The following is a 13,557-nucleotide window of genomic DNA, read 5'->3' on the forward strand; positions in this document are numbered from 1 at the left end:
GTTGGTTCACCGAAGGCGCAGCAATGACTGTAGAGCATACCCGATGAGTTGGCAATTGGCGGTTGGCGATTGGCGATATCACAATACCGTTATTATTAGGCTGGAATCATGTTCCAATTTTTCATGTGTTAGTGTTAAGGGATTCCAGTGAGTACAGCGGTGCTTTTGTTGTACATATATGGACGAATAAAATGTATGAATCATCATCATAGTTCGGTTGTCATGATCAACAAATACGACCAAATATGCATTTAGCGTGAACTGGCAGACTGGTCATTGCATGCGTACCAAAGAATTTCACTTTACGGAACCTCGAGTTGCTGTACGGATTAGCTCTGCATGCTCTGGGGATCCAACCTCCCCATATCGCACCTAGCCGCCAGAGTACATAAACTGCAGCCTTTCTATTGAACTTCACGATTCTTCCCTAAGCGGTTGCAGAATCTTTTCCTCGCTTGAAAGGGTTTTCGCATGGCGGTCCTTCAATTCGGTTACGGTAATTGATTCTCAATTAGGAGTATTAGTTCACCTCATAGTAACGGGTAGTTTCATGTACCTCCCCATTTAGGTTAATGTTTTTACTAGCTTCAATTTAACTAACATGAAATAGGTAAGATTTGTTGGCGGGTAATTAGCCCTAGCTTGCATGTGAGCACTCGGTTGCCCCCCCGACCCACCGGTAATTCTAGCTGGGGTAGCAACGGATTGGCTGCAGCTTACAATGTAAACATACGCTCTATCCCCAACTTGGGGTTCAATTCTTTTTTTTTTCATAACGCTCTTCTAATGATTCCTTTAGCCGCCAGACTTGCCTTCTCGAAGCACTCATCATAGTCGTCGCCATTATGGCCTTCGATACTTCTAGGCCCTCAACACAGAATGGCGGCTCTCGCCCACCTACTTCACGTTTCGTCGAGGGTTCTATGAACGATCGAGTCAGCGCTGTACCACCCAAACAATTCCTCGAGCCTGGTCAGCTCAAAGAATACGAAAAGCAGTTCTACGCTGAGCCTTCAATATTTCAACGAGATGCACGCAAGACACGCCGGCCGTTCTCCGAGAGCAGCATGTCTCCTCGAGCCAAGCTACAAGACCACGTCATCACTCATAGGAAATCGACGGGTTTCTTTGGCCGAGTTCGAGATGCCTTGGGATGGAGCTCTTCGTCGTCCTCTTCTCGGAGCAGTGGCAGTGGTAGCACGCACAAGATGGAGCAAGTGAGGAAACATAAAAGTCTTCAAGAACCACTTCAGCGTCAAACCCCTCCAGCACCGCAACCGGAACATCTCCGAGCTGCTAAATCCCACTCTGAGATGTATAACCTACCGCATCTGCCCAACTTGGGTAACGGTGCCACCCGCCCATCGCGGGAAGATGTCTTAGAATCATACAACCAACTAATGGCGAGCGGCTTCTTTCAATCGCACGCCATACACTCTACCCGCCACGCTGCTCCAGGAAGCCGTAGTCGTGACCGCTATTCTACGCCCCCGATGCCTTCGATACCAGGCTCCGGACCTTGCTCCCCACAACCTCCTCCGCGTACCTCTTCCATAGACGCCACCAATATTTTCAAGGCGGTTAGGTTGCCTGGCTCGCCATTAAGGGCAAGCTTTCAAGGACGAAGAATCGAAACACCGGAGCCGGAAGACGAGCCGATGCATATACCAGCCACTTATGATACTCGCCGTCCTACTCTCCGTAGCCGAAAACGCAGCAGATTAGATACGGAAGATCCAGCAAGCGTCGAGGCACCAGGAATGTCTACGTCGTCATCTTTTGTCGAACCGCTTAAGAGGGTAGCAAAGAAGCTACGCAAGATGCCATCCCCAATTAAGGATTTGCAGATGTCAGATAGTTTCCTCCAACTCCCACCGTCGCCCACGACTTCCACCCGTGGTACGTCGTACTTGAAGGAGATAACCGGGCGCATGCGATCGTCGTCTCCAGCACCGGCACCGGTACCAGTACCAGTACTAGTACCAGTATCTCGAGAGATGGTTGGCAGGCGGGTTGAGCGGATTGAGCGGATTGAGCACCAGCACCCGCGTAGATCCCTCTCCAATAGCAGTCGAGACGGTAGTAGACTGCGAAAGCGCGGCAAGTCGTCATCTCTGCGATCGCGGACCTCATCGACAGACTCTGAAAATTGGGAAGTTCTCGGGGACCGCTCGTCTATGGAGGACGTCCAACAAGACGAGATGGATATATTCCGCCCACGATCACGAGAGCTGCCTCCTCTGAGCGTCGTGCCCGATGCAAATCGTGGTATTCCTATGGTCCCGCGCATCCCAGACCAGTACAGCTACCACAAGCCCCGTATCTACTACCACCAAGACGAGAATATGGGGGCAAACTGCTTTTATGGAGAGGCGCTATAAGGGTTTCGTTCCCATGACAACTGACCAAGCGGCAGAAGTAAAACGGACAACACGACGATTTGACGACTTTCCTGGATCCGTTGTATGACGATTATGACTGATACGAAAGAGCAACAAAAGCGATCACAGAACCATTATTGGGAAATCGCGGCGTTTAATTCCTATTCCGGGCGGATTATATATGATTATTTTTTCCTTGTGTTTTTCCTTGCTCATGATGACGAAAAAAAATACTCCTGGTTACGAAGATTTACGACTTTTCCCTTCTTGATTTCCCTCCTGCTTCTTCCAACATACCCCCAACTTACCGGGACTCGAATGGAAAAAATGATGATGGATATACCACTTTGCGAACGAGATCGGCTTGCTCTTGCTATTATTCGGCATGGCACTGCATTGCATTAACGCGGCATTCGTGTGAGCAGAACAGAACAGAACAGAAAAAAAAGACAGAAAAAAACTTCACTTCAGGCGACGGGCGTAAGAACGTACGGAGACGAGCATCTAACCAATAACTACCTTGTTTAGTGTTCTACCGACTCTCGACCTGTTTTGGCTTTTTAGTACGATGCAATCAACTACCTACCTAACCAACCAACGGAACGGATTGCAGAAGAAGAGAAAAAAAAAACTTGTAATAATATTAGGGCGGTTTTTCTATACACTTTTTTGAAAGGAACCAGCTATTATGGCTGTGATGACGATTACGGAATGAAATAAATTACTTTTCAGTATTGGGAATGAATGAGAGCTGAGTTGTTGAGTTGAGTTGAGTTGTTGATACACTTTAGTTTAGCATACCTTGTGTGCCTGCTTACTTACTCGTATTGTAAGAAAGAGACCACTTGAATAAAGAATTGTGTCTATAGTAGTTAATGCTGCCGATTTGCATGTTAGTGCTTGCTTGTATCGATTGTGGTTTGTGTGTAATATGATATTGTATTGTATTGGTATTGTCAAGGTCTGTCTATCTAATCAAATGATAGCTTCGTAATTTGTAATGATACACTGTTCAACGACTCTCTATAAACCTCCATAAATCACCAAGGACATGGCCAAACATGTAGTTAATAAGCTCTATTCCGAGCGAAAAAATCTACGCATGGTAGGTAATAACGAGGCACCCGACCTAACTAGGTATATAGCAAGGTCTATCCGGGGCTAATGCTCGCCAACTAGATTACTAAGGTGCGTACCATGCCATGCCATGCCATGCCGTGAGCATACGTCATAGACTCGCCACGGAGACGGAGAAATGATGGGGGGGGAGTAGTTAAAACAAAAGCCGTCGAGCCCGCCCCTCTTGCCGCGGCCGAGGAATCCTGTCCATCCGTGACCGTTAACCGCCCCCCTTCCTTTGCTTTGCCGCAACCCCCGTCCGAACTCCTAAAGCATGCAAACCCGATTCCGTTTCGTACAAAAACTCTCTTCGGAAATAATAAGGGAAAAAAAGGACAAAAAATTGGAAAGCGGGTGCGCTCTGAAAATGTGCCCCGCCGGTTCTCTTGGTATCATTGCCGTCTTTGCCTGAATGATGTAGTAATAAAAATAGTGTTACAATAATGATGATGAGTGGAAACAAGTAAGAAAAAAATCTCCGCAGTTCCCTTAGGCGCTGCGGTCGACCGTTCTCGAGGGTCTATAGTTAGGGACTTCGTCGAACCATCTCTGTTCCTCGTTGTACTTGTACGCGTGGAACTCGATGCCGTAAGGCTTGGGCTCGATAGCGTAGAGCATGCCTAGGGGCATATCCAGATCTGCGATGTCGTCCCTGGTGAGGTCCATGAAGTACGCCATCAGAACACGACAGACGGAACGGTGCCCGATGATCATGATGTGGTCCTTGATTCGCTCGATCTCTCGCACCATATCCCGAAGACGACTGATGACCTGGAGATAGCCTTCACCGCCGACACCGGGGTAGACGTATTGAAGTTTGTCCGTTTTACGTTTCTTATACTCATCCGTGTGAGTGCGGGCAATTTCCTCGTAAGTCAAGCCCTCAAACTTTCCGGCGTTGAGCTCGTTGAGCATCTCCCAGTTCTTGACGTCATAATCTTCGTCTGCTTCGAAGTACTCAGCCGTCTGTATACTGCGTGTCAACATCGATGTCCACACACAGAAATTCTTCTCCTCGAGCTCGCGGTTCAGGTCAGGATAAGGCGGCGACTGGTCTCCAGGTAGAGGAGGGAATGATGCTTGTGCAGACTTGTCCTTCTGCTCTACCAGCCATTCACTGCGCTTCTTTGTGACGAATCTGTACAGACATTCACTGTAACAGTGTCCGCGGTCAGTCAGTTCGGAATTGCCACCGATCTTGCCCAGTTTGTTATCCGCAGATTGACCATGGCGAGTGATCCATATTTGTCTCGGCGACAAATTAAAGGAAGATAGATAATTGGCAATACCACTGCTGAGGAACCCACCCAATCCGAAGTGGGTAAGTTTCTTGCCAACATCTGTCATCTGCATTCAGAATTAGCATCCGTTAGATATGATATGATATGATATGATATGCTTTTTCCTCCTTACCTTGATGTATTGCATCTCGTGCTCTTCTTCATAATCTCCTAGGGGCACATATGCTTTTTCGTATGCCTTCACGCGCTCCTTGAAATCTGCCAATGACTTGACAGGATCTTTGTCCTTATAATCAGGGCCGGAAAGCTTTAGGCGCATGTTGGCCTCCAGGAGTTGAGGATTCTTGCAGACACTCTCAATAAATAGAATGCCTAGTTGAGGTTCTCTAGCTTTGACATGGTCGAAAAGCCTCTGTCTGCGGTGGATCGTGCTGTTTGTAGCATCGAGAATTCCAACCGAGCCTCCGCCACTGATCAAGTAATCTAGTAGCTCATTTAAGGTGTCAATGGCGATCTCCTCCCTCAATTTCGACGCTTGCTCGTTGTTGGGGTCGAAAAATTTAGCGGATTGGTCCATGGGCTTTGGGGCGGGGTCATCCTGATCCAGATCCTGAGGCGACGACCTTTGCCGAGCCGGGGAATCAGTTGGTGGCTGAGCACCGTTAACCAAAATCGTCGTTGCAGGAGTTGGCATATCCATAGAACTATCTTTACGATGCATGGTTGGCGAACTTACAGCGGCGACACGTCTTCGGTTTCCGACGTTGAAGATCCGGGTGTTGTGTTGTTGCCAAGAGAGATATCTCCGAAGCTTCTTCGTGATGTACGATTTGCCCCTAGCCGGGAGGCCAACCATAATGATGACAAGTTTCGCGGCGACATCTCGATCGGCAATTTTCCCATCAGGAGATACAAGCGATCGAGTCATACCGGGAATACTGAGGGTTGTCGCATGGGGTCGTACGCGAGGTGTTTGGGAACCGGAGTTCTGTCGCAGGGGTGGGCTAACCCAAGTAGTCAGTATTAGAGCATAGGAATTAGAATAGTATGGAACTCACATTCGAGGCGATGCCGGAGCAGTAGACGAGATACTCTTTGTGTAAGGAGAATCGTTAGATGGAGGCGTAGGGAAATCGCGAAAGGCGCCTCCGCAAGGCCCCTCATTCAGGGCTCTGAGCGCGCTAGCCAGGGACGAGGGATGCGCAGAGGGATGCGCAACTGGGCCGAGGCTAACATGAGGAAGGTTGTTGAGCGTAGGTGGCGCGAGTCCATTTTGGATAGGCGTGCTCTTGTGGGATGGTACGGCACCGTCACCATTCAGGGAAGTGGGAGTTGGTGGTGATGTAGACGCGCCATCTCTTGAGATAGTAGCCAGGGCGGCGTCGAAGCTTGTAGTTGGAGGATTGGACTCGGTCGCAATGATTTGCTCCGGTGGTGTAGGTATAGATCGAGGAATCGTAGTAGAAACTTGACGCTGGTGTTGATTGTTCATCGCCGTCCGAGCAAGCGATGATTGTTGTGATTGTGATGGTCTACGTGTGGGTTTGCGATCTAAAGGAGAAGAAAAGATGTGGTTAATTTAGTAATTGCAACAAATGCAACCGATTATCGGGGCGCCGAGTTTGGAACGCCAAGTCTAGGTAAGGGAAATGCAGCAGCCTTGGTATTTATGCAATCTTGCAGTAACAGGGATTAAAAGGAATCAGAGGTGGGATGATGTGACAGGTGCTTTACGTGTGTTGTTTAGGACTGGTGATGACTAGGAAGAAGAAAGAACAAGAAAAAAATAAGAAAAGAATTGGGTACTTGCACTAAGGTTGGGAAAATATTGAATGTAATGAAGAGAAAAGTATATGTGCTTTTTTCAAAAGTATTGAAGAACGTATGTACATACCTTGTGAGCTAAGAGAATACTGGTGCGCCATAGAATTGCTGCAGTCAAACGGCACAACAACTTCCATAGGGCCAGTTCCCTTTACGTGAAGACGGGGTGTCATAGTTTCCAACCTTCCAACCTTCCAACCTTCCAGGTGTCCTGTTTCCAGACTTTTCAGGGTCTTAACCTTAGCTGGTTTAAGGTTTTTTTAGCGCAAATGGTACGCAAATGGTACAGTACCAAGAGATACAGTACCGTCCAATATAGGAGAAAGGAGGGTGGGAGGCTGCGAGATCGGCGAATCGGATCAGTCTAGAAAGTAAGGTAGTGCTGGAACAGAGTGTAATGATGCAGTAGATTGCTGCACACCCCCTCCAAAATGCCCCAAAAAGGACGCTGGGCTTGTCAATTGACAGAAGCTTCTGACCGTCCTACCCGTATTGTCGGTTTTCCGGCACTGCACTAACAGGTCGCTTAATGATTTTCGGTACTGTAAAAAATAAAATTTTATATGTGTGGAATATTCGTATTAGTCGCCTCACGTCATTCCCCAAACAGGTCCGATAGAGAACTGCAGGTCGTACCAATACGCGTGTGAGTATGCCAAGGAGAAGAGATACGATGAAGGAAATGGTATCGATGATCGATGACGGTAAAAATTAAGGGTGAAAGGTCAAGGCCGAGAATAAAGCGACCGAGGTAACCGATGCAGGTTTAATAGTTTCAGTCTTCTCAAGACTCGTTCTGAGCTTCTGATATCACCTTTTTTTTTCTGTCAAAGAAACGAATGGAAATAGTGGCTCCCTCTCCTCTATCTGTGGGCCGACAAGGTCGATTAGGTCGATTAGGTCGATTGAGGTGGGCGCAAGTGGGCTGTTGTGGACTTTATGATGTCGTCCGAAGACTTTTCTAGCGGTTGCGGCGTTGCCTGACGTCCTGACGTTCTGACGTTATAACACGTCTTTTTGCGAGTCGTCGTAATATGTGATAAGGCTCTGTTTTGTCGACCACGGGGCTGCGCTCAATAGTTGGTCCGATTTTAATCTTGGCAGGCCTCTACGATATGAGGCCAAGGCAAGCTATGCTGGTGAGGCTGGCAGTCGAATGCTTTTCACGTCGAAGATAAATAAGTCCAGAGGCTTAGATTTCTTAGCAGGGACGGCGCCCTTTTATTTGTGTCCCTGCTTCTTAGGTTTGATGGCTAAGACGGACTTAAGACCACCTAAACTCTAATAGGGTGTAACAATAAGTTACAAGTCAAACCCACGCCCTAGTCTTCTGATGCTTAATAGGTAGTGCTTGAGCTAAGGGCCAAGGCTTAGACTGAATAGGTAGGCACTTAAGTAGTAGTCGTCAACTTACGGAGATTCAAACTTCCAAAGCCAGTGGGGGGAGGAGAGGGGCGCTATTGTATAGGAAATTCTTGTGTGTAAGTGTATAAGTGTATAAGTGTCCCGGACAAATCAAGTGTCCAAATGCGTAATCTCTCCAACAAACCGCGCATCCATAATCCATCTCAACCTTTAAAATTGCTAAGTATATATCTCTATTACTATGAAGAGCAATCATATCCGTTTAGACTGTTTGCTATTGGATCCGTGAGTATTGCGACCGGAGGATGTGTGCCATGTAAGTGCTAATGCAACTGATTCGCTGGCATCAAATCCCAGGTGGTGTCTGGATACCTGCAACGTAATTATCGCGCAACGGGGATTACACATATCAAGCTGTTTCGTGAGCGCGGAGGCGCAAGAGAGCGAAAACCGGCGAATCGATCGCCATATTTCCTCATCAAGTCTCGGGTTTGTTTGTTCTGGCCCCCTTTACACTTAGCCACTTCGCACCCACTCAACATAACTCCGAACTTGGCGATATCTCTCAGCTTATCCCAATTCCCAAGTTAATTTTTTATTGTATTCACCTCGGCGCCGAGACGGGCTTAGACATATAGGTAGCGCAATGCCACAGCATAAGTTTATCCTCATACGTAGGATGAGAGATTTACCGGAGATCCGTCTTGGCGAGAGGAGTTTTTTTGGATTCAACGCATAGTAATGATATAACTAAGAGACTGACCGGACAATGTCTCACGCCCGAGTAACCCCCGGGGGGCTGAAAACAGATACCCCAATATTTCCCCAAGGAACGCCTATCAAACCCTGTCAGCAAACCCCTCACGATCTGAGATCAGCATACACCTAAGATCCAATAGTCGTGGGGTTGACCTCCTAAAACTGGGTCGCACTTTGTTGAACAGCATTGCAATCTACAACTCTAGTATAGGCTCGCGTGTATGTAATATCTTAAAGGTCGGAAGCTGTTACCTTAACCCGCCTCTAAACCTAGTCACATGGCCGCGACGGTTACATATTCCATATATCGTCTTCATCGCGCTCATACCTAGGGTGCCAGGCCGACGACATACTGCAACGTAAAGCTGGGGAAGCAATGCTGACTATGTAGCTCTGCAGGCTGCACTTTGGCTAGACTCGTCAATAATATATTTTCTGAGCTATTAAGAAGGTGGGTGAGTGTGCGGACGTCTTCCAATAAATACCTCACAGACGTCGCCATGGAGAATAACGACCCCACGTGCTGGATTAGGAGCGCAGTATTCGCGGGGAAATAAAGGGGAGGGGGAGATAAGGGCGATGCTGGTTGGGATGTAACATACCTACTCACGTATACCTAAATCATCGTCCCAACTATCAGCCTTGCAGTAGCATTAAACCCAGCATCCCTAGCATAGGAACCCCCTGGCCGTGTGCTTTGCTTTAATGATAGAAAGTGTTTGCGTAAACGCAGCAGAGATATGATGAATGTACTATATAGAGATGAGATGATAGGGTAGGAAGTATAGATGCTAAGAGTCGAGGGCTTCTGTGGATAGGTTTAGAGTCTAACCACGCTCAACCCATTATCAAATGTCATCTCTGAACTATCGTACTATGGTTGGGCTCGTTATAATTGCCAGACTAATATCTCTACACCGCATATATGATGTAATGTATGTTAGGCACGTATAGGTAGATCTTAAGTCTTTGGCACGCCATAATCGTCTGGTAATTTGGGAGTCGGCCCTGATCTTCACGTTATCAGACATATCTGCAAATCTGAGGCTCTAGATCTAGGCTTCCTAGATGTCAGTACATACGCGTACCTATGACATATGGTATATGCTCACACAGGCGCCAGGCAAGGAGTACAAACCAATGATAAATATAAGACTTGCATTGAATTCCGATTGGTCGTTATGTTACACTAAAGACGTTAAGAGTAACAGAAAGGATTGACCAATCACACAGCTACAGATGTTGTCATAGTGCAGCAGAAACATATTTATATCCATGTATAATGTAGAACATCAATTTAACACTCTTTGAGGTATGTACATGGAGGCACCTTCCTTGACTAACCCTTTATGTTTGTACCAAAGGCAGCGAAGTCGGGTAACTAACTGTAAAGCATTCAGTGCATACATGTAAGGCTAAAGTAGGTAGGACCCTGAGATTTATAGAGGCTCTATCGATAAACCCCACCAAGAAATTTCTCTGTAGGCAGGTACGACCCACCTCTATATTCATGAAGTGGATCAACAGCCCGTACCTGCAAGGCCTGCAAGGGTTCAACTTTAACTCATCACCTACTTTCTACACTCAAAACACAACAACAGAGCAACTACAAGCTTCCTCAATCATCCATACGTAAAATACTGACATACCACACAGGCCTAGTAGAAACCGCGACGGTTCGAAATCGGACAGTGCTTTTCGATCGACCTGAGAATCGCGCGGTTCTTGGCTTCCTCGACCTAGAAACGAATAAATCTTTGGCATCTTCCCAGAGCGCGGCCTATGCCTCTCCACCAGTCTATGCATTTCCCGACTTCCCAGCACAATGCTGAGATCTCTCACATCAACCTCATTTTTGATCAATTCTCTCGTTTAATCTGATCCTGCTGGATCCATAGATTCTTGGATTTCGGCTGGCCATCGCTCTAATTACTACATCAACGTCGCAGTTCCTACAGATTGCCTTGTTGCCTGCGCCTACACTCAACCCTTTCTTACCTCAAACTTGCACTTAATAGGTGGTCACCCTTCTACAGTCTAGCTCAACTCGGCACCTAAACAAACTTGACGCCTTGTCTCGGGGGTTACCGCTATGAGCGATTCCATGAAGGAAGTTGTCGAGGCGCTCGACCCCGTCTCCCGACATCTTATCCCTCCCGATATTGCCTTAGGAACTCTAGTACCTCTTAAGACCATACTCGAACTAAGAGACAACCTTTCTCTCGGCTTAGCCTATGTCACGCGAGCTCCCAATAAAGTCACTAACGATGTTGTCAAGTAAGTCTGGATGTTTCCCCTAGGAATTACACTACAAGCTAACACTACCTACTATAGTATTGCCCGAGCTCTAGCTGGTGATGATGCAGCTAAGAACCTCCCTCACCTCCGTCGGTGCGTCAAGCCTGCCGACATACCACCTCATCTCAAGACCCAGTTCATGAATGAAGGCAATGGGCGACAGGTTCATCTTGGTAAATCCAACTGGCTTTACATCGTGCTTGGTCCTAAGGATGAGATGTCCTACGACGAACTAGTGAAAGGTCTCGCCAACATTGATGACATTAGGGATGACATCTTTGTAGGGACGATCCCTGTTCCTTTATTGGCACCCACCTCTCAGGTCCAGGCCAACATGTGGTCACAACAGTTCTGGCAGACTGTCTACAGGAAGAACAACCCCCTTGGCCCTCACCCAAGTACTATCTCTCGAACGGAGGCGGTTGTCTCTCGCGACGCCTCCGTATGGATGACCTTGGCGCACCAGATCGCCAAAAAGTCACAGGAAGCCGGTTACGGAGAGCCTATCGGCGCCGTTATCGTCAAGCGTACGATACCTGGAAAGAATGAGTTTGGAAAACAAACCGCCCCAAAAGAAGGCTCTAGAGAGTCCGACTTTTCTAACGGCGAGGGTGCAGGGGCCGACGGTGACAATTGCAATCCTCATCCCCAAGCTGCTGGAGGTGTGAATGGAATTACACACAGTGCTGCTGAGGTGCCTAATGGTATCGTACAGGACGTCAAACAGCCGGATGCCTCAAACTTAGAGGCCCAAGCCCAGGACTCTACCAAATCGGATCCCGAGGCAAAAGAGACGACCCAGATTGTCGCCATCGCAGCCGATGCTCGCTGGCACCAGCAAGAGAAGACGGGACGTATCGGAAACCCCATGGCTCACGCAGCACTCAGGGCTATCAGCATGGTAGCACAGAAGCTAGTGAGAGCTGAGGATCGACCCAAGTCTGAACAAAAGATGGTGGAATTTGAGGCCTTCCAAGACAAGCCTCTACTTAGCGACGAGCAGTTAGTATTCGACGAAGACCACCCCTGCCCTGATGGTTACCTCTGTCATGAGCTTGAGCTGTATATGACCCACGAACCGTGCACAATGTGTGCCATGGCAATTTTACATTCCCGAATGGGCAGGATCGTCTTTCGCCATCGTATGCCGCTAACAGGTGGTATGAGCTCCGAGGATCGAGGCTACGATGCGTGCGGAGCCTCTGGTGCTTGCGGGGAAGGCTCGTGTGGTGGCGGTCAAGGCCTTGGACTCCACTGGCGCAAGGAGTTGAACTGGACTCTCCTAGGCTGGGAGTGGGAATCGGACAGTATTGAGAGCTTACCAGTCGAGGCGCACCTGCACGCATAAATATTTTTCACTAATCCCCCTACGCATCCATGGAGTTTGGTTTTGAGGCAAGCAGAGGAATTAGGTAGTCCCCTTGCCGGAATTGGCATTACTGAAAGGCGCGGCGTCTCATGGTTAGGTGGTTATGAAGGGAACTACACTTAGGGCATCATATGCATCCCGTTTTATTCAAGACATTTTATGTATAAGTTGGACCGCGAACCTGATCAGCATAGGCAAGTCCTTGATGGCGGACGTCAAAGGATATTCGTTGTATGTTTTTGGACCGACGCTAGATCGTCATGTAGGTATGCTATACCCAATCGCAAGAAATTATGAAAATACCTTATGTAGCTATCGAAGGGTTCCCGTGATTATGATTAGTATTACCCATGGATATATGCCTAAACGGGATAAGTCGTTAGGTATTGGTAGCTCCGAGTGAACGGTTCCAATGAGCCACCAAAGTGGGGACCTACAAGCCAGGACATAAAGCTAAGACAGTGTCTTCTTATCTTATCTCTTAAAGTACCTAAACTGAATCTACTCGTCTGGTGTACTTCGTATGCCCACGGGTATGCAATGACTGAGGCCAACTGCTTTGATGGGATTCCCCTCTTCCCCAAGACTTACATATACTTACATCTTGTTCGCATCGTAGAAAGAATAGACAGGGAGAGCTCTGACGAGAACGGACGCCACCTTTGATCCTCTCTTGGGGGTCTTAATTACCCGTCTTCAATGAAAATGACACTCCTTTGACTTATCCGACACCGCCTTACACGCACCTTTGCGTCCGCAATAACCTGCCACTCTCCTGTTCTCCGCAACAAAGCCGCGTGTTTCGAACAAGTACGACAACTCACTATATCTACGGGATCCTTCGGGCTGTTATGGACAATTGTGACAAGTGTAATCGAGTTTGGTTTTAACGATATACCATTTCCGCTACTCAACATGCCGATGAATCCAACGAAGAAGGGTCAAGCGTCGAAATCCGCTTCGCAACCCGCTAATACAACAACGGCCAAGACTAGCAGGAAACGCAAGATGGATGCCGATTCTCAGAAATACTATGCCGTAAGAGCTGGAGTGAAACCGGGTGTCTATTTAACTTGGGCGGAATGCCAGGAGCAGACCGCGGGATTCAGAGGTGCTTCTTGTAGGTAAGCCGAACACCCGTTAGATGCTAACTAGGGAGCTGACAATAATTATATAGATAAGTCCTTCCTTAGCAAGGAGG

General features: G+C 47.8%; 3 protein-coding genes across 3 annotated transcripts; 2 read left to right on the top strand and 1 right to left on the bottom strand.

Annotated features, from left to right (window-relative positions):
- Positions 1–337: 337 nt before the first annotated feature.
- F4817DRAFT_7398 (uncharacterized protein) lies at positions 338–2,501 on the top strand. The gene is made up of 2 exons (XM_049307849.1): positions 338–552; positions 611–2,501. Exon 2 carries the CDS (start codon positions 846–848, stop codon positions 2,379–2,381), a length of 1,536 nt encoding a protein of 511 aa, XP_049163926.1. The 5' UTR covers positions 338–552; positions 611–845; the 3' UTR covers positions 2,382–2,501.
- A 1,488-nt stretch (positions 2,502–3,989) lies between these two features.
- F4817DRAFT_311072 (bifunctional 6-phosphofructo-2-kinase/fructose-2,6-bisphosphate 2-phosphatase) lies at positions 3,990–6,233 on the bottom strand (the record flags this gene model as incomplete). Its single annotated transcript, XM_049299947.1, has 3 exons — positions 3,990–4,847; positions 4,914–5,745; positions 5,800–6,233. 3 exons carry the CDS (start codon positions 6,231–6,233, stop codon positions 3,990–3,992), a joined length of 2,124 nt encoding a protein of 707 aa, XP_049163927.1.
- A 3,854-nt stretch (positions 6,234–10,087) lies between these two features.
- F4817DRAFT_322494 (cytidine deaminase-like protein) lies at positions 10,088–12,656 on the top strand. Its single transcript, XM_049301399.1, has 2 exons — positions 10,088–10,966; positions 11,024–12,656. The coding sequence occupies exons 1-2, from the start codon at positions 10,782–10,784 to the stop codon at positions 12,333–12,335; spliced, it is 1,497 nt and encodes a 498-aa protein (XP_049163928.1). The 5' UTR covers positions 10,088–10,781; the 3' UTR covers positions 12,336–12,656.
- The last annotated feature ends 901 nt before the right edge of the window (positions 12,657–13,557 follow it).

The sequence above is a fragment of the Daldinia loculata genome, assembly GCF_022478755.1.
Source record: "Daldinia loculata strain CBS 113971 unplaced genomic scaffold F4817scaffold_1, whole genome shotgun sequence".
Classification (NCBI taxonomy): Eukaryota; Fungi; Ascomycota; class Sordariomycetes; order Xylariales; family Hypoxylaceae; genus Daldinia; species Daldinia loculata.

What these genes read in the sequence shown, in the direction of transcription:
- F4817DRAFT_7398 (XM_049307849.1), top strand. Translation starts at nt 846, where the DNA reads ATGGCCTTCGATACTTCTAGGCCCTCAACACAGAATGGCGGCTCTCGC.
- F4817DRAFT_322494 (XM_049301399.1), top strand. Translation starts at nt 10,782, where the DNA reads ATGAGCGATTCCATGAAGGAAGTTGTCGAGGCGCTCGACCCCGTCTCC. An exon ending in GTCACTAACGATGTTGTCAA is followed by an intron (nt 10,967 to 11,023) that starts GTAAGTCTGGAT and finishes TACCTACTATAG; the next exon opens with TATTGCCCGAGCTCTAGCTG.